The 27,042-nt window shown below is 45.0% G+C and overlaps 2 protein-coding genes across 2 annotated transcripts in view; both read left to right on the forward strand.

Annotated features, from left to right (window-relative positions):
* The window catches only part of PECAM1 (platelet and endothelial cell adhesion molecule 1), a 93,407-nt gene that overhangs the window by 3,968 nt on the left and 62,397 nt on the right, over nt 1–27,042 (forward strand). The gene's annotated exons all lie outside the window — the stretch shown is intronic.
* Nucleotides 1,689–4,935, forward strand: LOC117203583 (60S ribosomal protein L34-like). The gene is given in 3 exon segments (XM_049701924.1): nt 1,689–1,708; nt 3,462–3,650; nt 3,652–4,935. Coding segments are annotated over 3 exon segments (429 nt in total). The 3' UTR covers nt 3,872–4,935.

The raw sequence follows: 27,042 nt of genomic DNA on the forward strand, positions 1-27,042 counted from the left end.
TTAAAGAAATGGGAGTTGCATGGACAAGCCTGACATAAGATGACTGGTTGATGTGACCCTGTGCTCCTCTGTGAGCTCTTGTAGGCAGAGACAGATGTGACAGGTTGCTTCTAATTCAGGCTGGCAGGGAAGCTGGACAGTGGGAAAAAGAAAAAGTATTGTCTTTATGCAAACCCACCCAATCGTCTCTTTCTAGATATGGCCTGTGTCCAAAGGAATTTAGTGGAAGTTTGGTTTAGTCTTGGGAAGCAATACTGACTGTGTAGAGAGACACAGGGAAACATGGCAGCAGAAATGCCTGATTGTGTTAAATGCTGGCTTCTAGGCCCCACTCCAGGCTTACTGGGGATGAAACCTGGGACTCTGAATTTTCACAAGGGCCCAAGCGGTCTCAGAGTCTCTAAATTACAACCCTGAAGTAACTAGTGATTCACTTCTCTGCAGTCCAGAATTCTCCTGACTCTGCGAAGTGGATGCAGAAGTGGATGCATGTTTTTGCTGCGCCAGCCTAAAGTGGGGAGTGGGAAGGGGTGAGGGGTTCCCGAGTGGTGGGAGCTGTGATCAGGCTGGGCCACTTGGGTTACTGGTTCTTTTCTTTTTTTTTAGTTATTATTTTTAAATTTTTTGACCTCTCTGCACGGCTTGTGGGATCTTTGTTCCCCTGACCAGGGATTGAACCCGGCCCTCCGCAGTGAAAGTGAGGAGTCCTAACCACTAGACCACCAGGGAATCCCGGGTTACTGGTTCTTGTTGCCACTGAGGGTTGGCCCTGTAGGTCTGTTGCATTCCTGTGGACAGGTGCCCTCTCTGGGGGGGACACAGAGGTGCAGGTTCTTTCAGACCATCCAACCTCCAGTATTAACTCACTCCCCGTGCTCCGTTCTCGGGCTTCCCAGGTCCAGCTCGTGGTGGTCAGTCATTCCCAACCTCACACCTGGCCACTACTGGGGGTCTGAGCAGAGCCAGGACCTGCTGCCGTCACCCCCACTTCCTCCCTGTCTGGCTGCCACTGTCTGGAAGCAAATCATCTTATTTAGCCTTCAGTTCATAAAAGGCCTTTATTTCCTTCTGACAGTAAAAGTTACTTCTCAGGCACCCACTCTTCTAACAAAGATGGCACTCAGTGCTTGACGGTGACTTCATACGGTGATATTGGTGGCAATTTCTTTCACTGAAGAACCCCACAAGTTTAATCTCTGGTGGGATGACCCTTAACGCCAGAATTTCTGCTAAAGGGAATCAGAGGTTTCGTTTTTGACATTTCCCAGGAGTATCTCATCCATCCTGGCCTGAGCAGAGGGTGGAGCTGGGTTCCCGAGAACTGTCATGCCCAGAAGATGGGGGGTCTTTAGAAAAGCTGACGTGTCTGGGGCATTTCTGTGTGTGGAACTTTCAGCTGGGGCAGGAAGCCTGCAGACCACAGCTTGGATACAAAGACAGCAAAGGAAACCAGAAGAAGTGCTACTTAGAGCTGTTAGTAAACGTTGCTAGGAGTACCTTAGCAAGGCCCCGGAAAAGGATCATAGTCTGTCAAACATTACACAACAAATCAGCTATGAAGTCTCAAGTGGAAAAAGAAAAAGTTCGTCCATGGACCTGGCACATTCCTTAGGGCCCAAATCATGGCAAATCCACATTGTTATGGTCCACAATAATTCACCATATCGATAAGCTTGATAACAAGAAATATGGTCAAACAAACGGTAAGGTTAGGCTTTCTGTTGTCTAAGAGCTTTACACTGATAATCTCATTTAATCCTTATGAAACCTCTATGAAGTGTGCAGAGATATTATTAAATATGTCACAACCAGTAGAGTAATATATATGTCAATGCATGGATCAGATATTTAAAAATATATTCCACCACCCCTAGTTTATCTCTAAATAAACTAAGTTATGTTATAAAACTACTCAACAAGTGATATAAATTTTTGAGCAAATCTTTAATAAATTATTCTCATAATTTCCAAAATTTTGTTGATTTTTAGAAATAGTTGGTATGGTGTTTTGAAACAGGGCTCACGTTCCAGGATGATTGGACATGGGGAACTGCCTTGAATTTTTCCAGTGAATTCCTTGAAACTGGTGGCCATTGGATAATGTGTAATCTCGATAAATTGAGAATTTCTCTTCACACCAGTTGTTCCTGGTGTTAAATCCTCAACTCCTGATGAACAAAAACAATGATAAAATTTTTAAGTATTCCAAACCTTATAATGTTGTTTGAAATTTTTCTATATCCAAAATTTCTGTTATCTTATATTTCTAAATCACAAAAAATCATTTAATCCATTGGTTTAATTTCACTTATCCTTCCACAGAACTTTACAAATACCATTTAGTAGTGTCAGGATTCTATAAATTTAAATGACTTTAGAATTCATTTATTTTCACTTTTGCCCTCAAATAACAAATGTATTTTTATGTAATAATTTAAGTATTATATTTTCTCTTGGAATTGATACTTTGTTTTGTTACAAGAAGTCATGCCATATTTCTTCATTGTTATAGCATCTTCCACTTCTCTTTCATTTACCAAACTAACCTTGTAAATCTGAAAGTATTAAAATCTCCACATGATAATAAAACTATAGATTTATAATTTTAAAAATTCCACATGAAAAGATGTTCAGCGTCACTAATCATCAGGGAAATGAAAAGCAAAACCACAATAAGATATCTCCTCACACCTGTCAGAATGGCCATCATCAAAAGGACAACAAATAACAAGTGTTGGCAAGGATGTGGAGAAAAGGGAACCCTCATGTGCTGTTGGTGAGAATGTAAACTGCTGCAGCCACTATGGGAAACACTATGGAGGGTCCTCAAAAAACTAAAAATAGAACTGTCATACAATTCAGCAATTCCACTTCTGGGTATTTTTCCGAAGAAAACAAAACAATAATTCAAAAAGATATAGGCACCCTTATATTCATTGCAGCATTATTACAACAACCAAGCTACAGAAACAACCTAACCTATCCATAGACAGTTGAATGGGTAAAGAAGATGTGATGTATATACACAATGGAATATTACTTGGCCATAAAAAAGAATGAAATCCTGCTGTTTGCGACAAACTGGATGGACCTAGAGGGTATTATGCTAAGTGAAATAAGTCAGAGAAAGACAAAGACCGTATGATCTCACTTATAGAATATAATATTACAAGCCAATTGTACTTTAATTTAAAAATATAAATAAATAAAAGTATTAAAATTTCTGTTAGAATATCCCTAATTAAGCATAAAACTCCCTAAAATGTTTCCTTTTCCAAAGATTTTACCATTTCCGTTAAAATGACCAGGCTGCATAGTTTCCAGACTGTGCGGCTGTAGCACCGCAAGTTCTCCATAAGGTCCAATGGCCTTCCAGTTTTCATTGTCTCAGTTCCCAAGTCTTGAGATATATTACTTAATTCTCTCTGATGTTTATTTGATGAAAGAAGGTAAATTAAAAGTTTGTCAGGCTTCTTCCTCTTCCAGAGATGGTATCTAGAGGCATTCAGGGTGATCCAGCATTTGACATGCCGTCATAGGCTGTTCCATGATACAGCCTCTAACAAAACCAGGCTGTCCCGAACCCCTGGTAACAGAATTGTTTACCTTTATACCAAGAAGGTTGAGAAAGCACCAAAATTCGCATGTGGTGTGCCCAGACTGACTTCGAGGAGTTCGTGCCATGAGACCTAGAGTTCTTATGAGGTTGTCTAAAACAAAACAACATGTCAGCCAGGCCTGTGGTGGTTCCATGTGTGCTAAATGTGTCCGTGACAGGATCAAGCGCGCTTTCCTCATTGAGGAGCGGAAAATCGTTGTGAAAGTGTTGAAAGCACAAGTATGGAGTCAGAAAGCTAAATTTAAAAAATGAAGCTTTGGGACTTCCCTGGTGGCTCAGTGGTTAAGAATCCACCTGCCAATGCAGGGGACACGGGTTCGATCCCTGGTCCGGAAGATCCCAGATGCCGCGGAGCAACTAAGCCCGTGCGCCACAACTACTGAGCCCGCGTGCCTACAGCTTCATGCTCCACAACAAGAGAAGCCACCGCAATGAGAAGCCTGTGCACCGCAACGAAGAGTAGTCCCCTCTGGCCGCAACTAGAGAAAGCCTGTGCGCAGCAACGAAGACCCAAAGCAGCCAAAAATGAATTAAAATTACAAAAAAAGAAGCTTTTTTGAGTATTAAAAAATTTTTTTTAAGTTTGTCAGGAAAATACTTTAAGATTGACATGATTCACATCTTTAATTACATCACTCAGAGGTGACTATAGAGGGTTCGACACCACCTGTCTGAGGACGGGTTCCTGAGCAACAGAGCCTGAGATGAAATTCTTGAGCATGTGATTTACCAAGGGAGTGATTGAAGGAGAAGGGAAGGGCACTGTCATGTAGAACAGGACCCGGGAAGCAACTAAGCAAAGATGAGGGTTCAGCTGAACTTGACACACTGTCTGCTCCCATGGGGTGATGTGGGGTGTGAGTTGTGCCATGGGGTTTGGTCCATCTTGTGGCCAGGGAGCTGGGTTTTTACACCTCCCCTCCGTTGTTCAGTCGTTATCAAGGGCCTGGGGGGGATGTGCCTAGGACCACTCAGGCATCTCTGGACAAGCTGTCCTCCAGGGAGGATGAGCCACTCCACCCAGTCTGGAGGAGGGGAGTGGGGCCTGCCCGACAGCATTTGTCTAGAAACAGCTTCTAAAATCTTGGCTGAAACTCCAAATTTCCCAGACTTCCTCTCTACCCTGCTCTAGTATTCCTACTCTGTACAAAACCCGGTAAGATTTTCATGAAACATCATGGAAACCATGTTTCTCAAGCACGGACAGTAACATTTGGATATAGTATTTCACATGTTCCTTCCCCTTTAAGAGATAAACAAAAACAAGTGACTATTTTTGAAGACTTGAATTTTACATTTTAATTTAAAAATATATGTTAGGGAAATAGTTTCAAAATTTTTTTCTTATTTCAATAGTTACATTTTACACCAAGTAGGACCATTAATTTAGGTCACAGTGATACACCCATGCTTTTTTATTCTTTTTTGAAATTCATTAATTTCATGTCTAAAAATACTTAACTGTTTAAAACTATACACTAGATTGTGTTAAAAATTCTGATAGCAGTTTCTGAATATTCTCACTTGCTTTATAGATATAATTTTGATGTTTACATTTCCAGAATTTTTATTATTTCAAAAACCTACGTGAAACAGATTTAAGGTATTCTTTTCATTATTTTGCTCACTGGGTTTGTAGAATTTATCGGAGCAATGAGCTTTGCCAGAACAAGATTACCATCCTGATGAAATATATTTAGTATTTTCAATTTTTTACATCATAACATCTGAGCCCCATTTGTTCACAGCACAACTTTTAAAAAAAAATTGTTTTATTTATTTATTTTTGGCTGCATTGGGTCTTGGTTGCTGCGTGCGGGCTTTCTCCAGTTGCGGCGAGCGGGGGCTACTCTTCGTTGCAGTGCGCGGGCTTCTCACTGTGGTGGCTTCTCTTGCTGCGGAGCACGGGCTCTGGGCGCGCCGGCTTCAGTAGCTGTGGCATGCAGGCTCAGTAGCTGTGGCACATGGGTTTAGTTGCTCTGCGGCATGTGGGATCTTCCCGGACCAGGGCTCGAACCTGTGTCCCCTGCATTCGCAGGCGCATTCTTAACCACTGCGCCACCAGGGAAGCCCCCGCAGCACAACTTCTGAGTCCTGTTCATATTTTTTGTTAGAATAATTAAATTGGTTTTCATTCCAGAAATAGAAATCATTTGCTTTATTTTGTACTGCTTCTTGTACAGTGTAAAAAGACATTCTGGGCTGTTCTAATTTGAGCAGAAGATGTTCTGGGCTGCAGTTCACTATTCATTTCACTTCTGATTTGTTCCCACAGATTCTGTACTTGGTTGAATAGTGACCCCTAGACTTCATACCCACCCAGAACCTTAGAATGTGAGCTTATTTGAAAATGAGGTCTTTGCAGACGTAATTAGTTAAGTTGAAGTCATTCTGGTATCCTTATAAGAAGGCAGCTTTGTGATTCATCGTAGGGGTTAGGGCTGGCAGGGACTCCACTTGTTCTCCAGTTCTCCTGCATCAAGATGGCTGGGCTGCTGCTGAGGAGGGGTCTCCATCCCTGGGCTCTGGAGTGATGTCAACTGACCCCCTACCCCCTCTCAGGGAAAGGGGGTGCTGAGGATTCTAGGAAGATCCAGTCAGTTCACAGGCCAGTTGCCAGCCTCACCCTCCTTGTCCTGATTCTTCTTGGGACTTGCTCTACCTGCCCACAGCTGTGAATAGTGAGCTTTGGTGTCCATTCCTGGACTGGGCTGGTGACCGCCCAATTGTGGGGGTCACCACTCAGGAACAACACCATATGAATGGATTCACCAGGGCCTTTTCTACCTCTCGGAGCTTGCTGTGCTCTCATCTAGAGTGTTTCAAGGACCAACGGCAAGGATCTAGCACTTGCTGAACATCTCCTGGCCAGGGGTCAGCCCATCAGATGGGCCAACTCACTCCATCTTCATAATAACCCTATGGGTTGTTCTGTTTCACAGATGGAAAAGCCGTTCAGGAACAGAGCTAGGTCTCCAGCATAGAGGCAGATCTGGAATATTAACCAAGATTTCTAGCCACACTGAGCTATGGCAGATTGTCATTAGAAGACTAAACACGTCGCCCCCCTCCCCTACATGATCAGTGAGGGGATCACAGGCCCACCCTCAACAGAAAATTCACTTTAGCGTGTGTTTGACCCCTTATATACTTGGAAGAAATTTGCAGCGGCTTTTACAACACCAGCTAACATCAGAATTCCTGCGTTCGCATCCAGAGCTGTGATGTGTAGACCTAGAATCTTCCATCTAGAGCTACAAGTGTGCAAAGGTAGGCGCCCAGGGGCATCCATGCAGTTTTGCCTGTAATCATGAAAAATCACAAACACCTAAATGCCTATCCATTGGGAACAGGTTGTTTAAATTGTAGGATGTTTTTGACATTCTGTTCATTTGTGAAACAGCTTTTTTGTGTGATGTAATTCACATACCATAAAATTTAAAGTATAGAGTTCAGTGGTTTTTAGTATATTCACGAAGAGGTGCGACCATAGCCACAACCTAATTTTAGCACATTTTTATTACCCTGTAAAGAAATCCCATACAAGATATTTTGGAGCCATTTTTTTAAAAAAGAGGTAGTTCTCTGTGTATTTAAATGAAAATATATGCATGATGCGCAAAAGGTTAAAAAAAAATCACGTTGCAGAAAATATATAAGATATCCCATCTATTTATAATATATATCTAAACATGTTTTTTTTAAATATTTATTTATTTTGGGGGGCTGCATTGGGTCTTCGTTGCTGTGCGCGGGCTTCTCTAGTTGCAGCAAGCGGGGTCTACTGTTCCTTGCAGTGCACGGGCTTCTCATTGCAGTGGCTTCTCTTGTTGCGGAGCACGGGCTCTAGGTGCATGGGCTTCAGTAGTTGTGGTGCGTGGGCTCAGTAGCTGCGGCTCGCGGGCTCTAGAGCACAGGCTCAGTAGTTGTGGCACACGGGCTTAGTTGCTCCACGGCATGTGGGATCTTCCTGGACCAGGGCTTGAACCTGTGTCCCCTACATTGGCAGGTGGATTCTTAACCACTGTGCCACCAGGGAAGTCCTAAACATGTTTATATGTTTGTTCATTCATTCATTCATTCATTCACTTATTTGTATATGCATAGAGCACTCTGTCTGGAGAAAGGAATGAGGAAGTTTTATTTTAAATACCTTTTATATAGCATTAAAAAAATTTTATTTTGGTTGTACTGGATCTTAGTTGTGGCATGCGAACTCTTAGTTGTGGCACGCATGTGGGATCTAGTTCCCTGACCAAGGATGGAACGCGCATCCCATTCATTAGAAGGCGGATTCTTTTTTATTTATTTATTTATTTATGGCTGTGTTGGGTCTTCGTTTCTGTGCGAGGGCTTTCTCTAGCTGTGGCAAGCGGGGGCCACTCTTCATCGCGGTGCGCAGACCTCTCACTATCGCGGCCTCTCTTGTTGCGGAGCACAGGCTCCAGACGCGCAGGCTCAGTAATTGTGGCTCACGGGCCCAGTTGCTCCGCGGCATGTGGGATCTTCCCAGACCAGGGCTCGAACCCATGTCAGCTGCATTGGCAGGCAGATTCTCAACCACTGCGCCACCAGGGAAGCCCCTTATACAGCATTTTTATGCTATATATTTTATACAGTATTTTTACATCAGTGCTGTGTTTCTACTAGAAATAATAACCAAGGGTGAAATAAGCAATGAGGGTGTCCAAAGCTGATAAAGAAGTGTTAGAAGTGATTGGTACAAATTTAAAGGTAAAAAAAAAAATGATTTTTTTGTGTGTCTAACCTAATATTCCATTAGATGGTGCCATTGTAAAATTTCTGTAATTTCAAATGGGCCATGGAAGGACTGGGCACACCCATTAACTGTTTCTGCCCGTAAAGACTTATTATTGTTGTTGCTTGCTTTTCTTTTAAGTCACTTGAAAAAGAAAAAAGTTAAAGCCCCCTTCAGTAATACCCTATTAGTTCAAGCCAATGGGGGTAAATGAAATGAGGTACTTATTAAAGGAATTTAATCATTAGATGAAAAATACTGTCAAATGCATGTAAAACGGGCACTTGGGGACAAGTTATTTTCTCTCAGTCCTATAAAAATTCGCCACTGATACTCTGATTACCAGAAGTGCAAAATGTTGTCTGCTACTTTGGAATTTTCCATATTCCTGAGCAGGCTGGGATTCCTACCTTTTCTCCAACGACAACTCCTCCATTACTTCTCTGTCCTAAATCTCATTACTGGGAAGATTTTACCCATATAGTAATAGCATTTACTAAGTAGTTAAAGGTTTTTCTGTTTTGTATTTATGTATATATGTATTTGATCAATTGAAGTTCTTAATAGACAAAGGGACAGCCTTGCTGGGTTGATATAACTCCAGCCAAAAGCTGGAGGAACTTGAACTGGGTGGTAGAAGCAAGGGCCCTGGGGCCAGCCTGGCACTGTGGGCAATGACTGTAGCTGTACCGAACTCACGGGACTGAGCCACAGTGCATGTAACTCACATGTCGCACTACAACAAACACCAGTTACTATCATCGGCATTTTATTCAGCATGTGCCGCTGTATCTTCAGACAGCCACTTGGATTCTCTTTCACTGACCTACCCGTCGCTCACCCCAGAACGCACAAGTTGAGCACTCCTGGCCTGGGTTTACCTCTGGGCTGACAGTTACGATGCTCACAAGTGCTCCTCTTCCCTGCTTGAAATGCCCCAAATCACCTTGTTTATATTGTTGGTGAGCTAAGTAAGGGGACTTTTAGTTTTACAGGTTTACAAATCATTATGGAAGCATCCACTTTTGGGGGCCAGTTTTCGTGAAATCCTCGGTACTGAAACGGTACCACAGAAGTAAAGAGCACAGAGTGGAATGTTGATGAGTCCTTTTAATTCAGAAAAGAGTCAGTTTGCAGATCTCAGATGGGGTGAATCTGAAGAACAAATTACCGTAATTTTGACAGTTGGTCAGAATTTGGTACCCGGATTGCTTACAGCCAGACCTACCAGCAGGTGGCTTCGTCTGTACTAGGGACAGGTGCAAATGAGCCAGTTCTAAAAAGGGAACAGGCTCTTACCGGATCGCAAAATGCAATTCTGTAGACAAACCCCATAGATATAGGAAAATTAATTTTATCGGAGGAGGTGAAAAAAATTCTGTCCCGTAAGAGGGAGAGAAGAGGAATTGTTCTCTTTGCTTTTAATGGTATTAGTGTGTGTTGTGTGTGTGTGTTGGCAGGTAGGTGCATACTAGGCTTACGTTCTTTAGATGGTGACCTCCTTGAGAGCAGGGAAGTGTCGTACTCATTGCCCCCCACCTCACCCACCCAGCCCGTGCAGGGCATTCAGTGCCCACCCACCTGATGAGAGTTGAATTGCTGGGTAGCAATTAGCAAGGAATGACTTTAGGTGGGGGTGACTTTAGTGTTTGGAGCTCCCAGCAAGTGGAGGCCTGCTCCAAACTCCAAACTCCCTGGTTTGCCCTACGGTGTTTCTCGCCCTGAGGTCTTGTCCTCTTTCAGGCCCCAAGCCCCAGGAGAACAAAGCTGTAGTGACTGTTTAGATTTCCTATACTGGCGATTTCTATGGGTTCCTGGGCTGGTGGGTTTTTTGGGGTTTTGTATGTGTGTGTTTGGTTTTTTTTTGCCAGGGGTGAGAGTGGGGAGGGAATGGAGAGGGTGTCCAGAAGGAAAAACTGTACTTTTCTTTAAGCGCCAACATTATTCTAGGCACTGTGTTAAATTTAGTAGCTAAGCGTAACTTACATGCCATAAAATTCATGCATTATAACTGTATACTTCAAAGACTTTTAGTTAGGATCTGGCGATCCTAACTGCTAGGATGCCCAGTTAAATTTGAATTTCAGGTAGACAACAAACATTTTTTTAGTGTAAGTATGCCCCCATAGGAATATTTGGGATACACTTATACTAAAAAGATTATTTGTTGCTTTTTTGAAATTCAAATTTAACTGAACAGCCTATATTTTTATTTGCTAAATTTCAAAACTCTTCGTAAATATAGAGAGTTGTGCAACCATCACCACAATCTGGTTCTAGAGCATTTCCATCACCCAGAAGTTCCCTCTTGCCCATTTGCCATCAATCCCTAATCCCTCCCCAAGTCCCAGGTAGCTACTGGTTTGCATTTTGCTTTTATAGATTTGAGGAAGACTGGGGTGGGGGTGGGGGGGGTTGTTTGGTTTTTTGGTTTGTTTGTTTTTGTTGCTGTTTTGTTTTGCTGCAAAAAGCTTTGTTGTTTCTATTTGGTCCAGGGCTTGGAAGAGGGCTCCAGGGTGATTAAAAAACTGCCTAGTAGCTGCAGAGAGAGGCTTCAGCTGTCACACAATTTAGTTTAAACTCTAAGTATTTGCATGAAGAGTTTGGTTTCATTTTTCCTGAATGTGAAACCACAGAGAAGACTGGCCACCCCATATGGGGTTTGGTTTGTCTTTTGTCACACACCTCACAGTATGGTGTGGTAAGTTCTGTGAGACCCAGAAAACAGGTCTCTGGGGTGCAGTTATGTGGATTATTTGAATCTCTCCGTGTTTACAGACCACTTGGGTAAACCGCCCGTGGTGAAGGCTGAGAGCCGCCGGCCCTCAGAGGGGGGCCTTTCCAGGCCCAGCCAGGGCAGGGCAGGAGGATGCCCAGTTAAATTTGAATGTCAGGTAGACAACAAACATTTTTTTAGTGTAAGTATGCCCCCATGCAGTATTTGGGCTACACTTATACTAAAAAGATTATTTGTTGCTTCTTTGAAATTCAAATTTAACTGAACATCTATAAGTTCAGGTGATCTGAGGAGCCATTCAAGGACACTGCACGCTACACTGGTCGAATGCTGGTCCTTGGCTACCTGGGCCCAGTCTTGGAGTGACTTAACTAAATGAAATATTACGTGTCAAGGAGCCTTACACTGTGCCTGGTGTGTGTAGCTGAAAACAGCCTTCTGTGAATTCAGAGTTCATCTGACACATACTGCTGAAGACCCAGTGAGGCCTACAGCATCTCCAACTGAGAGTGTGCACGAAAGATGCCCTCTGCTTTAAGACGGGTAATCCTTTAACAGCCTGTGTTTACTGAGCACTAGCTGTGTGCCAGCATTTGCTAAGTGCTCCGTGTGTGTTAACATCTAATCCTCACAAACGCTCTAAGGCAGATACTGTCATTCTCCCTATCCTGCCTGTGAGGAAGTGGAGGCTCAGAGAGGTTAAGTCCCCCAAGGTCACACAGCTCGTCTGGACCTAGAAGAGCCTTTTCTTACTACTACTCTGTGCTGCCTCACGTAATGACGTGGTAAATTCTGTGCGAGCCCAGAAAGCGAGGTGTTTGAACCATGGGGAAGCCTTCCCAGGCATCTCCCCTGAGGGGTTAGCTGGCCAAAGAACCGGGGAACAGCACTCCAAGCAGAGGGAATGGCATATGCAAAGGTAAGAGGCAAGAGAATGAGGCACGATGAAGAGTAACCAATGAGGCTTGGGACAAATATTTCAGAGCATTTCCCCAAAAACTGGAATTTTCTTTGGGAAAAATAAAAAAGTTTAATTTTAGCAAGGGAAAGAGTCTCAGGTGAGAGCCCTGAAGACCTTCAGGAGCAACTTGCAGCAAGTACCTTAGATTGGTGAGCTGTCTCCGGCCCATCTCTCTCCCTCACCAGGCCTGCTTTTCTGCTGTAAAAAGGCTAATAATACCCATATGTGTGTGGCTCACATACCAGAACCCAGAATCCTATAGGGCTTAATGTAAGATAATGAAATGGAATAATGTGGGTGACATACACGGAGGAGTTTTATAGTCGGCATGTGGCCACACAGGTGTGACGTAGTGCTGGGCCCGCCAGGTCGCCCAGGCACCTGTGCCCGATGTACACCTTTAAGAGGAGCCTAAACCCCTTCCCTTCTACTCTCAGCAGCAGAGGGTTTTCAGTGTTGATTTCCAGCTAGCAGGGACCTCCTCTTTCTTCCTCTACCTGTGGTTCTGGAGGCTCAGCCTGGAGAGGCGCCAGGCATCTAACTGACTCTGGAGCTGGGATTTTTTTGCAGGGAGCCAGAGGAAAGGAAAAATCCTCTTGCTGACTCTCCCTCTCTGGCTTCCCGGTGATTTATCACTATGGAAACGGAGCTCTTTTCCTCTTTGCTGCGGGCTGGCTGGGGGCGCACATTGTTGGTGCCCTTGCTGCACAGATCAGAAGTTCCTTCCTCTTTCCTGTTGCAGAAATGCCACAGTCACCACCGTTGTCCAAGAACTGCAGCTCACACCTGAAGAGCTCAGCCTTGGGAAAAACAATCTCATTTGATTCCCCAGGGGTCCTGGGGGCCTTCTGGGTAATCGGTGGGGGCCTGAAAACAATGCCAGTGTGAGAACAATGCAGCCTCCAGGGCTGAACTGGGGCCCTGCTTTTCCCCTTCCTTCAGCTTTCCTAGCTGCATTTTAAAAATGGATTTACAGGCAGACGCAGGTAGTCTGTATTGTGTTTGGTTGCAGTAAACTCAAAGTGCCTTTGTGTGGGCAGAACCTTCTTTGAGGGCAGGGCAGATGTGACTACAGGCAGGCCTGTGCCCACCCACTTGTGGAGACCCCAGGAGAAATCTGTTCTTGGAGGGTAAGACTTGCAGATGGAGGGCAGATGTGGATACCGGGGAAGGGAGATGCAGATGCAGGGGAGAGGGGTATTCAGAGGAGACTGCATACCTGTGTCATCATCAGTCACTTGCGCATTCACATGAGGTTTCAGGTGCTATCAGCTGGAGGCCTGGCTGAGAGCTGGCTCTGCTGCAGTTGGTTCAGCACTCAGGCCGCTCGTTAAAGGCTGGTGCCTGGGGCTCTTACCTGGCTGTCCAGTGGTTAAGACTCCGCGCTTCACTGCAGCGGGCACGGGTTCAATCCCTGGTCAGGGAACTAAGATCCCGCATGCTGCCGTGGGCACGGCCCAAAAAAAGGCTCGTGCCTGGGCTGGAGCACCCTAGGCCTAACATCACACGTACTGGGCTAGGTCCTGGGTACAAGGACACAGAGCATGTGGTGAGCAGGGATCCCAGAGACAATGAAGGAAGCTTTCTGGCCAGGAAGTCCTGAGACAGCACCAGATCCACTTTGGCTGCACAGGCAGGTCATGGCCAACCTCAGGAACCTTCTCTGTAAGTTGACCTAAGGAATATCTCTCCCAGCCTCGTCCTATGGGAGGAGGAGGGAGCTAAGGGCACCTCACATTTATCCATTTCACTGTTCAAGATGGCCATCAAGAATAACTGTCTAGGGACTTCCCTGGTGGTCCAGTGGGTAAGTCTCCACGCTCCCAGTGCAGGGGACCTTGCTTCAATCCCTGGTCAGGGAACTAGATCCTGCATGCTGCAACTAAGACCCAGCGCAGCCAAAATAAGTAAGTAAGTAAATAAATAAATAAGAATAACCGTCTGCATGAAACTGGTCTTGAAATTATCTGGGAGGGAAACACTTCATTTAGGAGGAGCTGGTGCATTTCAGTGCATCTCTAGGATAGTATTCAAAAACTCCTTTACCGCCTCAAACATCCAGATCTTTCCTAGGTCTCAAAATATTCCTATTCTCTTTGCATCTAGAAGGTTCTTTTATTTGGGAGAGGATTTCCAAGTTTCTACCAGATTCATATTCTAAGCAGCAGTGTGAAAATTCGTGTTTTATTTTTGTCAGCAGAGCTGCCTGAACCCCTGGACCCCAAGGGGAGCCCTGGCCTTTAGGGAAAAGGTGACAGAGGTAGCCCTGCAAAATACCTTCAGAGCAGCTCAGCTCACCTCTTCCTCTTGGTACAAGAGAATGAGCCTCTGTGAGGAGGACCTTCTAGTTCTCTCTGATTCTCTGTGTGTACTCCTGGGACCAGCAGAAATGGAGGACTTTTGTGCAATGCTCAGCTTCCTCCTCACTGCCCTGAAGGTCTCACTCCCTATAAAACCTCAGGAGAAGTGGAGGGGCCACCCTCCAGTAATTCCAACAACACCTGAGTCAGGGAGCATCTGACCAGCGCTTGCATCCTCCAGGAACAGGGAACCAGTCCATTTTTTTTTAACAGCGCTTTTTTTTTTTTTTTGGCCATACCACACGGCATGCAGAATCTTAGTTCCCCCGACCAGGGATCAAACCTGTTCCCCCTGCACTGGAAGCACAGAGCCTTAATCACTGGACCACCAGGGAAGTCCCTAAATAATGATTTTTATTGAGATAATAGTAGATTCGCATGCCTTTGTAATAAATAATAGAGAAAGCCCTTGTACGTTACCCAGGTTTCCGCAGTAGTAACATTTTAGTGTTACATTATAATGTCACAGTACATTGACATTGATACGACCCACCCATAGTATTTAATCTCCCCAGTTTTACTGGTACTCACTTGTGTCTCTGTGTGTAAAGTTCTAAACAGCTTTATCACCTCTGTAGAGTTATGTATCCCTCACCACAGTCAGCACACTGTTCCCAAGACACAAGGATCCCATCCCTTTTATAGCCACGCCCACTTCCTTCCCTGTCCCCATCCCCAACCTCTGGAAACTGCTAATCTGTCCTTCATTTCTAAACTTTTGTTATTTCAAAAATGTTATGTAAATAGGATCACATTTGAGGGATTGGGTTTGTTCGCTCAGCCTCTTGCCCTGGAGATTCATCCAAGTTGCTGCATGTATCAATAGTTTGCTCCTTTTCATTGCTGAGGAATATTCCATGGTGTACATGTACCATCGTTTATTTAATCATTCATTGAAGGACATCTGGACTGATTCCAGTTTTTCAGGAAAGCTGAAATGACAAAGCTGCTGTGAACATTCATGTACAGATTTTTTGTGTGAATATACTTTTAAAATTTCTCCGGGCAGCTGTTCCAGTTTTTAGACAGCTCTAATTAAAGAAGATCCTTGAGGGACTTCCCTGGTGGCACAGTGGTTGACTCTGCGCTCACAGTGCAGGGGGCCCGGGTTCAGTCCCTGGTCAGGGAACTAGATCCCACATGCGTGCTGTAACTAAGAGTTCGCATGCCACAACTAAGGAGCCCAAGAGCCACAACTGAGACCCGGCGCAACCAAATAACTAAATAAATTTTTTAAAAAAGAAGATCCTTGAGCTCTGTGAGGGATCCATTTGAGACCCACATGTGTTCTCACATTCTCAAGAGTTAGAAATGTTTATACAGGCTCCTGGCTTGGTCTTAAATCACATGAACCTCATGTCTGTCCAGAAGCACCGTTTCCTGTGCATATTCTCCTACTCCAACTTGGCTGCCTTTTTTATTTGGATGTATCTATTTTAATTTTGTTTAATCAGGTAATGAAGCTGTAAAGAAACAGGAAACATTAAGACAGTTGTATAGAACAAATTGAAGGATTACATCCTAAAATAACCTGGGTGAATAAATATTTCATATTCAGTGTGTTTCAACTTTTTTAGAGGTTGACCCCTTCAGTCTTTGTTCTAAGCCAAAGATTTTCCTGTTGTGGGGCATTTCAAGAAGCCCTGAAATGTTTTCCTTCCAGAGGCACCATGCAAGGGATTCAGGGCTCAGGCCTGGAGTCAGGCAGCCAGCGTTACAACGGACTTAAATCAGCTGTGGGATTGTGAGCAAGTGTACTAACCTTTCCGAGATTCTCTTTTCTCTCCTGTACAATGAGGATAATTCTAGCATCTAATCCACAGGATTAAATGAGACAATCCATGAGAAATCGTAAGTCCTCAGTAAATTTTAGCAGAAACCCCTCTCCAAATCTCTTGAGAACAATGCTTCAAAACCCTTCACTGAAGGTTGTCTCAAGGGGGTTGTGGGGGAGAATTATATCTCATTGCCCAGAGAAAAACTCGCTGCAATTCTTCTGTACCTAGTTTCTCCCTCAAAGTCAAGTCCCCACCACCCCTCCCAAATCAGTCAGTCAGCCTCCCACTGTGGTCTTTGCTCCCAGATGGGCCCCTTTCTTCCTCAGGTAGCTGTTTAGAATTCTCTGTGTTTCGCCAGGGACTCTGGTCATTCTGCCACCCCCAGCTGGCACCCCATCCCCCTGAGATGAAGACTGAGCACTTGGGCTGCATTTTGCTTTCCTTCTTGTTTTCTCGGTTCCTGTTCAGTTGGTCAGACAGATCCACTCAGGTTTCCACAACAGGGACACAGATGCCTTTTCGCACTGTCTGACGGGTGATGCACGAGCTTCATGAACAACTTCATGGCTCTTCTTAGCATCGAGTCGGAATGGTGATCCCAGCCCAGCCCACAAGCAACAGAGGCCACTTAATGACCTTTGTGATGAGGACAACTGTCTTCTTTCCATTTCCTTTGTCTTCAACCCCAGCAATCAGCAGGAACACTGCTCAGACTCATGGCATTGGCTTTTTTCTTTTTTTATAGATTTTATTTATTTATTATTTGGCTGCTTTGGGTCTTCATTGCTGTGTGCGGGCTTTCTCTAGTTGCGGCGAGCAGGGGCTACTCTTCGTTGCGGTGCACGGGCTTCTCATTGCAGTGGCTTCTCTTGTTGCGCAGCACAGGCTCTAGGCACACGGGCTTCAGTAGTTGTGGCTCCCAGGCTCTAGAGCGCAGGCTCAGTAGTTGTGGCTCGCAGGCTTAGTTGCTCCGCGGCACGTGGGATCTTCCTGGACCAGGGCTTGAGCCTGTGTCCCCTGCATTGGCATGCGGATTCTTAACCCCTGTGCCACCAGGGAAGCCCCATGCCATTGGCTTTGACAAATATTTGCCTCCTAGAAGCTTTATCAGTAAGATGAAGAGACGTGCAGTAGCCAGTCTTCCACTGGACAGAGGAGGAGTGGCCTCCGTGGCTGCCAGGGTTCGTCCCAGAGGAGACTCCACAGCCCTCTGGAAACATCTCCCCCTCTCTCAACTGTCTTTAAAAACTTTCGCAAAACTTTCCCTCATCCGCTGTGTTACAAAGATCTAACTAAAATAGACCTCCCTATAGGTTCTACCCAAAGGTTAAAAAAAAAAGTTCCATTCCTTTTTCACATAAAAACAGTGCAATTGAGAAATGCAAATCAAAGCTACAATGAGGTATCAACTCACTCTGGTCAGAATGGCCACCATCAAAAAATCTACAAACAGTAACTGCTAGAGAAGGTGTGGAGAAAAGGGAACCCTCCTGCACTGTTGGTGGGAATGTAAATTGGTACAACCACTATGGAGAACAGTATGGAGGTTCCTTAAGAAGCTAAAAATAGAGCTACCATATGATCCAGCAATCCCACTCTTGGGCATATATCCAGAGAAAAACATGGTTCAAAAAGATACATGCACCCCAGTGTTCACTGCAGTGCTGTTTATAATAGCCAGGAGACGGAAGCAACCTAAATGTCCATTGAAGGATGAATGGATAAAGAAGATGTGGTACATATCTCAATGGACTATTACTCAGCCATTAAAAAGAATGAAATAATGCCATTTGCAGCAACATGGATGAAACTGGAGTTTATCATACTAAATGAAGTCAGACAGAGAAAGACAAATATCATATGATATGACTCATATGCAGAATCTAAAAAAAAATGATACAAATGAACTTGTTTACAAAACAGAAACAGCCTCACAGACTTGGAGAATGAACTTATGGTTACCGGGGTGGTGGGGGAAAAGTGAGGGGGAGGGATAGATTGGGAGGTTGGGATTGACATGTACACACTGCTATATTTAAAATAGATAACCTATTCTAAGGTTATCTATTTTAACCTTAGAGTAGGTTATAAGGACCTACTATAAAATAAATAAATAAATTTTAAAAATAAATAAAAGCAATGCAATTATTTAAAGATAATTATCAGATACTCTCCCAAATCTTCCTTCTTAGTCTTAACATTTCCACTCCCTTCAAATGTTCCTCTTATGATGTGGTTCGAAGGCCCCTTGCCTTGGTATTTTCATCACCCCTCCATATGCTTTTGGGTGTCACCCCCTGAACTGAGCATGTGTGACAAAATACAGTGGGGCAGTCTTCTCCCCACTTCTGAACTCTTTCATTAATGTTGCCAATGGGGACGATAGCCACGCCCCTTTCAAATTCATCAGTCTTTCCCCATGCATCCTCCTGTTAAGCAACACGTCTGTCATCTGTCATCCTGTATTTGCAAGGTCAGCTTTGAGGAACTAAGACCAGGAATTTTAACTTTCTATTGTGTGTCATCATTTGGCCCATTGCACCCTCCTAGTGACATCCTTTTGACTACTGATCCTGTCCTTTGGCCTCTTACCTATCTATCCCTCCCAGTGTTGTGTCATTCAGGGATCAAGTCAGCACACTTTCCATCCCTCCTGTGAGCCAGGAGAGGGAAGAAGACAACCACATGGCATTCCACTACAGATGTCTTTTGCTTTTTGGGTTTTTTGTTTGTTTGTTTGTTTTTTAATATTTTTAAAATTTTTTTTTTTTTTTTTGGCTATGCTGGGTCTTAGTTGCAGCACGTGGGATCTTCGTTGCGACATGCAGGACCTTTTTTTTTTTTTTAGTTGCGGCATGTGGGCTTCTTAGTTGCAGCATGCGAACTGTTAGTTGCGGCATGCATGTGGGATCTAGTTCCCTAACTAGGGATTGAACCTGGGACCCCTGCATTGGGAGCGCAGAGTCTTACCCACTGGACCACCAGGGAAGACCCTACAGATGTCTTTTGAATTGACCTTGAATAAAACTCTTTGGATCTAATTGTCCCACAAATGACAGATGCCACACACTTCTCCAGGAGGACCCCAGGACACACCTGGTCAGACGTCTTGCTGAAATCAGAAACCCTGTACCTGCAGTGTTTTACTCATTCAACAATCAGTAACTCTGACAACAAAAAAAACCAGGTTAACTTGTCTGACTTACTTTTGGAAGATCTCTGCTGGTTTCTGGTCATTTCTGCTTCCTGCCTGGTAGCTACAAGTGCCCCCTGCCAACACCTGTAAGAGTTCTGCTCTGATCTGTACTGACTGTTGGGTGCTAGGATCCCATTTTAGTCCCTTCACTGAGCACCCTTCCTCCTGTCCCCCCTCCTTCATGACCCAGGCTTCATCTAGGCCTTAATACATGGCCTAACTCCTCCTGGGCATGACCCTCACTGGCAGCCCTGTCAGGTCTGGCCTAGACTCCCCATTCTCTACCCTTCCCTGAATTCTAGCCACAGAGGTCTGGGCCCCCCCGTATATATATATATATGCGTGCATGCGTGCGTGTGTGTGTTTTTGATGAAGACTTTATTGAAGTTCCGTACACAATGAGAGCCATAACTCACTAGGAAAAGATTTTAGGGCGTGCTTAGAGCATAGAGTTTTTACATACCTAATAAGTAATCTGCTAGAATTTTGTAGAGGATGGATATCAAGGCCCCTGTGATCTATGGTTTTAGGAGTCCCTATCCCCACCCCCACCCCCTTTTTTAAAACTCAGTACATTTCCTGGGGTTCAGGCTAGATATGAGAAGGGAAAAAGTCTCCTCCCACAACTTCATCACCTGGATGTCCAGCTCAGGAATAACACCAACCTGCTTAGCCCAGAAGGCTGGGGAGGTGAAGGCTCTTCAGCAGGAACCATTGTTTCCTTTCAAAGCAGGGGATGGAGGGATCCCCTGAGAACCGAGAAGAGAGAGGGCCCTCACAAGCCCTGACCTCTGCTTCCTCTGTGGCTGCCCCAGCCAGATTTCCTGTTAAAACCGAGGTGACGAATAGATGATCACATTAAGAAATGGACACGCACTTCTGCCGACCTCATGAAAGCCAGTTGGGCACGGACAAAGCTACACACACACACTGGACTGAGAATCACGCCGATAGGTAATGTTTTAAATACTTTAAAGCAATTTTCTTTCTTAAATTCCTAGAATCTATGTGCAGAAGTGGGCAAGTCATAGAGGTGGACTTCCCTGGTGGCACAGTGGTTAAGAATCTACCCGATTAAAAAAAAAAAGAATCCACCTGCCAATGCAGGGGACACGGGTTCGAGCACTGGTCCAGGAAGATCCCACATGCTTCACATGCGGAGCAACTAAGTCCATGCGCCACAACTACTGAGCCTGCGCTCTAGGGCCCGCGAACCACAACTACTGAAGCCCGCGTGCCCTAGAGCCTGTGCTCCGCAACAGGAGAAGCCACCGCAATGAGAAGCCCGCATGCTGCAACGAAGCGTAGCCCCCTCTCGCCACAACTACAGAAAGCCCGCACGCAGCAACGAAGACCCAATGCAGTCCAAAAAAATAAATAATTTATTTTTTTAAAAAAAAAAGAAAGAAAAGAAAAGACAAGGGGCTCAGGCTGCTCACAGTGTAGTTTCAACTCATTGCAGACAAATGGTTTTGAAGAGGGCTTCTGGGAGCTTCCAGAGAACCTAATCAGTGTTTGTCAGATTGTTTTTGAGTACATTTCGCATTTGCTCAACAGCCAACTTAAAACAAAATTCTGAATCAAAACCTGATGATAAGCTGAAACTGCCTGTTCTTTAAACCTAAGTCACTTTTTGTATCTAAAATTCATTTTGCTGATCCTCAGATAAACCATGACCATTTCCCACATCCTCCTCCAAGAGTTGTTCCTGGCAGGGTAATTTCTTCATGAACTTAGGATAAATCAATTTGGATTTCCTCTTATTTTAGCAAAGTTTACCTCAGTCTTGGATAGAAGGGACAGAAAGGGGAGGGTAAGGACAAAAATTACTCCATTTTTTATTATTATTATTATTATCATTACTGCTGCTAAGGTAGTATCGAGAGCAGCCACCATCTAATGGATATATCATTACTTTTGGAATTTATCAAGACATCTAAGACATCCTCATGGAGAAGGCTGGAGTAAATGGTAGTAGAACGAGGGAATTTATAGCTTGCAGAACATTTATATCAAAAGAATTTTGATTAAGATCAGCCTGGGGCAAGTCCCTGGTAGAGTGCCGCAGGGCTCTATCTTCATTCTTCTCCTATTGAATATTTTTATTAATGAATTGGATTAGGACTCTGGTGACCTTCTGATAAAATCTGTGGATGACACAAAACTGGGAGGGAGAAGTCAGAGGATAGAATCAATTGTCAAAAAGATGGATAAAGGCACTGCCCTGGTGGTAGATATCATTACCCACCTTAGACTGATGAAGTAAACTAAAGAGCAACACCCAGTGCAGGCCACCTCTCAGTCCCAGGAGGTGCTTATCTCCCAGGAGGAGCTTCTCTCTGCAGCCAGACTGACTGTTGAACGGTCAGTTGATAGGGCAGCCTCCCCTCCAAACCCCTGGAGGGCAGGGCCAGGCCTACCTGGTGCTTAGCCTGCTTCCTGCAAGGGTTGAGAGACGCCATCCCCTCTGCCAGGGCATCCTCGCTGTTTCATCCCTATGGGGCCTGGCCTGGAGCAGAAGGTTCCTGACACTCCCTCCCATCTGCAGCCCGACTTAGTGCCTTGTTTCTCCTCGTGTCCCTTGGATAACCTGAAAAAGCAAAAATCAGGAAAGGGACGGCTTCAGCCCCTGAAAGTTCTGGCTTTTCTACACATGACTCCAGTTTAGCTGAAGCATTCCTGGCACAGCCTGCTCCCCAGAAGGAGTCCTGAACAAGCGTTGTCAGTTAAAATACAGGATGCCCAGTTACATTTGAGTTTCTGATAAACAACAAATAATTTTTTTGGTATGTCCCATGTAAGATGTGAGACATACCAAAAAATGACTTGTTGCTTCTGTGAAAATGTAACTGGATATCAGGTATTATTGAAACAGGAGGGAAGGGGGCAGGGCACAACCCTTGAAAGAATGACATAGCCCGAGGACCTGACATAAACTGATTAGAACCAAATGGGTCCAAGATGGCGGACAAATCGACTTCCACTAGACCTTGAGTCTCGCTCATTGTAACACAGCAGCAGGCTAAATGACACACCCACAGGGGCCGTGACAGTTCCAAGACGGAACAGAAGGATCAAAAAGTGGGTGGTGACCCAATTACTGGAAATCCCCACTCCTTCCCCAAATAGCTGGAATACTCCTCCACTCATTAGCCTATGAAATTACCCACCCCTATGAAAACTGACAACCCCATACCCTGGTGCCTTTCTCACCTTCTGAGGTGGCCCACACTCTGTCTGTGGAGTGTGTTTCTCTAAATAAATCCACTTCTTACCTATCACTTTGTCTCTCACTGAATTCTTTCTGTGATGAGACATCAAGAACCTGAGCTTCATTAAGTCCTGAAACCAGCTGTGATCTCAGTTGGAAGACTATGGGTTTTGGCCAGGTACAAGTCCTGGCCGCGTGGGTTCAAGTCCCAATCTGAGTTGCACGGTTTCATTATTATTTCCTGTCTCTGGTGGCCCTACCCTGAGCTCACCCAAGCCTGTCAGAAGTGATTACCATGGGCCTCTTGGAAGGCCTGGCCTGGCCCACTTCCAGTCCAAACCACCTCTCACCTAAAGGGAGCACATATGTTTGGGCTGAGGCTACTGCCCACTCAGGCCCCTCAGGGGATCAGGCCTCCCAAACCACCACACACACTTCCTTCTTCACTCCTGTGGGCTCCTCAAGCCCTAGTCATTTGCGCTGGTGTCTGGCCTGCCCTCCCTTCAGGGCTGAATCTTGCCTCCCGGTGCTAGGGACTGACACTGGCCCTATCTGGCCCTAAGGAGCCTAGCTCAGCGCTAAGGACAGCCATCTGGAGCTAATTTGACGCCATGGCCTGTGCATGGCTACCGCACATGATGACTGTTTACATCCGGCTGTGCTTCCAGTTCATTCACTCATTTAGCAGAAATTTATGCGGGGCCCACTATATCAGACATTGTGTTGACTGCATGGGCACTGGGGTAAGCCCAAGAGACCCATTCCAGGGGAGATGCTTCTTGGGGATCATGTAGATAAATATGGGGTTACCAACAGTGATAGGAGCTATGAAGGAGCATATGGGGAGCTTTGAGAACATGCAACCAGAGGCCTGCTCTGGTCCAGGAGTCTCCTTTGAGCTGGGCCTGGAGGGGAAGAGTTACCTAGATGGGGATAGGGGGTCAGGGAGAGCTTTCCAAGCAGAAGAGGAGCCTGGATGCAGGTTGATGGGGCAGGGACAGGGCGACTGGTACTTTCCAGGGCTGATGGGAGGTCGTGTGCAGGAACATTTCCACCCACCTCATCTCATCTGTTCCTTTTCTCATTCAAAATCACATGCAGGACCCATTACATAATGTATGGATCCATTGCAAAATGAAAATATTACTAAGAATTTCAAGATGCCTCCACAGGGTATTAAACCAAATATGGACCCTTCTGAGCTCAGGGCCCTGTGCAACTGCCCAGGTCACATGCCTGGGAAATGGGTCCTGATCTCATGACTCGTGTGTGTGTCAGGTCAGGAGCTGGATCTGAGTCTTCTGCTTATGAAGGTGCTGTACAAGGTCAGTTACTGGAGGCCCTGGAGCAGCCAGATAGGCATTGGCAGGCAGACGTGACTCTGAGAACTGGTTGATACTTCCCCTTCTGGCCCTGCTTCTCCGTCTGTAACAGGGATCATGATACCCTCTGTAAAGGGCTGAGAGTGGCCCCCAAAGATATCAGGTCCTCTAGAGCCTGTAACTCTTACATTATATGGAAAAAGGGTCTTTAGAGATGTAATTAAGTTAGGGATGAGATGGGGAGACCATACAGGACATCTGAGTGGGCCCTAAATGCAATCACAAGTGTCCTTAAAAGAGAAAGGCAGGGGAGTCCGTGGCAGCCCAGTGGTTAGGACTCCGTGCTTTCACTGCCGAGGGCCCGGGTTCAATCCCTGGTCGAGGAACTAATATCCCACAAGCCTCGTGGCATGGCCCCCCCCAAAAAAATAAAAGAGAAAGGCACAGGGAGATTTGACACACAGAGGAGAAGACAGAACAGAAGATGATGGCCTAATGTTAGAGTGATACGGCCACAAGCCAAGGAATGCCAGCAGCTGCCACAAGCTGGAGAAGGCAAGAACAAGTGATCTCCTAGAGCCCCTGGAGGGACTGTGGATCTGCTGACACCTTGATTTCAGTCCAGTGGTACTGATTTTGTAATTCTGCCCTCCAGAACTGTGAAAAAATAAGTCTATATGTTGTAAGCCTAAATCTACTAATCTTTCTGTTTCTATAGATTTCACTATTCTGAACATTTCATATAAATAGAATCGTATAATATTTGGCCTTTCATGTTTGGCTTCTTTCACTTAGCATGATGTTTTCAAGCTTCATCCATCTTGTAAGCATGTATCAGGACTTCATTCTTTTTGTTGCCAAATAACAATCTATTGTATGAATATACCACATTTTGTTTATCAGTTGGTGGACGTTTGAATTGCTTCTACTTGTTGGATATTATTAATAATGCTGCTATAAACATTTGTGTTTCTGTAGACACATTTTCATTTCTTTTGGATAAATACCTAAGAGTGGAATCACTGCTGGGTCATATTATAACTATATTTTTTAAACTTTTGAGGAACTGCCAGACTCTTTTCCAAAGTGGCTGCATCATTTTATAATCCTACCAGTTGTGTGAAGAAGGTTCTAGCTTTTCTGCATCCTCGTCAACATTTATTATTGTCTGTCTTTTCAATTTTAGCTATCGTAGTAGGTGTGAAGTGATATTTCATTATGGTTTTGATTTGCAATTCCCTAATGACTAATAATGTTATGTATCTTTTCATGTGCTTATTGGCCTTTGTATATCTTCTTTGGAGAAATGTTTATTCAAGTCCTTTGCCCATTTTAACAAATGGTTGTCTTTTTTTGTTACTGAGTCATAAGAGTGCTTTAAATATTCTGGATCCTTATCAGATATATGATTTCCAAATATTTCCTCCCATTCTGTGGATTGCCTTTCAGTTTCTTGATAGTGTCCTTTGCGACACCAAAGTTTTTAACTTCAATGAAGTCCAATTTATCTATTTTTTCTTTTGTTGCTTATGTTTCTGAGAACGGAAAGCACAAATACCTATCGAGTATTTTTTAAAAATTAATTATTTATTTTTGGCTGCACTGGGTCTTCGTTGCTGCATGCGGGCTTTCTCTAGTTGTGGCGAGTGGGGGCTACTCTTCGTTGCAGTGCCCAAGCTTCTCAATGTGGTGGTTTTTCTTGTTGTGGAGCACAGGCTCTAGGTGTGCGGGCTTCAGTAGTTGTAGCCTGCGGGTTCAGTAGTTGTGGCTCATGGGCTTAGTTGCTCCACGGCATGTGGGATCTTCCCAGACCAGGGCTCGAACTCATGTCCCCTGCATTGGCAGGCGGATTCTTAACCACTGTGCCACCAGGGAAGTCCCATGGTGAAGCTCTTGCCCCTCTTTCCAGGCCAGTGCCTGGGCTACTCAGGGCAGAAGAGAGCAGACCCCTTGATCCTTTGGGCCGTTGTGCAGTTGATTTGCTGTCGGGGCCAACTCAGCCATTAGGCCCAGGAGGCACAGTGCCAGGGCCTACAACAATACTTTTAGGGGCCCATGAAAAATAATAATAATTTTTTTTTTGGCTGTGCCATGGCCAAAATAAATTTTTTTTTTTTTCAGGATCTTGATTCCCTGACCAGGGATTGAACCTGCACCCACGGCATTGAAAGTGTAGAGTCCTAACCACCGGACCACCAGGGAATTCCCCACAAATAATTTTTTTTTTAATGGACGAAGGGGCTCGCAAAAATGCCCACAGCCATGAATCATGATATAGCCCTGTGTCCTGTCAGTGGAATGGAGGGGGTGCTCCAGCTGGGGAAGGAACAGCACTGACCCCTCCACAATGTCCCAACCTACTTCCCTTTTTCCCAGCTGCCCACCTTTGCAAGGGGCCAGACTGGGGCTATGAGGACAACACCTGGGTGGGCATTGAATTAGGGGCTCTGAGTCCCTCCCCTTGAGCTCATTAAGACGGCTGATTTGCCAGACCAGCAATTCAGGTGGGGCAACCTGGGGCCCAAAGCAGACCTACAACTACTGTTATTACTACTCTTGTTTTTATTGTTAGCACATTCCGTTCTTATTGTGCCCCGCTGGTTAAATGTGCTTTCAAATACTAGCTGTCATTTTCTCTTCATGACAAGCCTGTGAAATGGGTAGAGTGGGCATATTATTCCCATTTTATAGGTGTGGAAAGTGAACCTCAAAACACTGACACCGTTAAGCTGCAGAGAAGGGACTGGAAACCCAGGCTTCTGATCTGTGTGTTAGTACGTGTACATTCTCCCGTTAGGTGACTTTTGAATCTGGCAATGGGGGATTAGTCCCACTCATAAACTTGCCAAGGTTAATTAATCAGACCTCCCATCCCGGGCTGGTCACAGGTCACGGCTGGGGGAAATGGCCGATATCTTGTTTCCTATCAGTGTAGTCATGAAATAGATGGGAGGTCAGTTCTGCCCAGTGCCTGTAGCCCTCTGCCATGATTGCCGCCTGCCTCCCTCGCCCTTCCTCCCCGACCCACCCCAGCTTCTCAGAAAAACCACTTCCTGAGGTTTATTTCACCAGGCAGCTTTTTCAGGCGGTTAATGGATT

The sequence above is a fragment of the Orcinus orca genome, chromosome 19, assembly GCF_937001465.1.
Source record: "Orcinus orca chromosome 19, mOrcOrc1.1, whole genome shotgun sequence".
NCBI classification, from domain to species: domain Eukaryota; kingdom Metazoa; phylum Chordata; class Mammalia; order Artiodactyla; family Delphinidae; genus Orcinus; species Orcinus orca.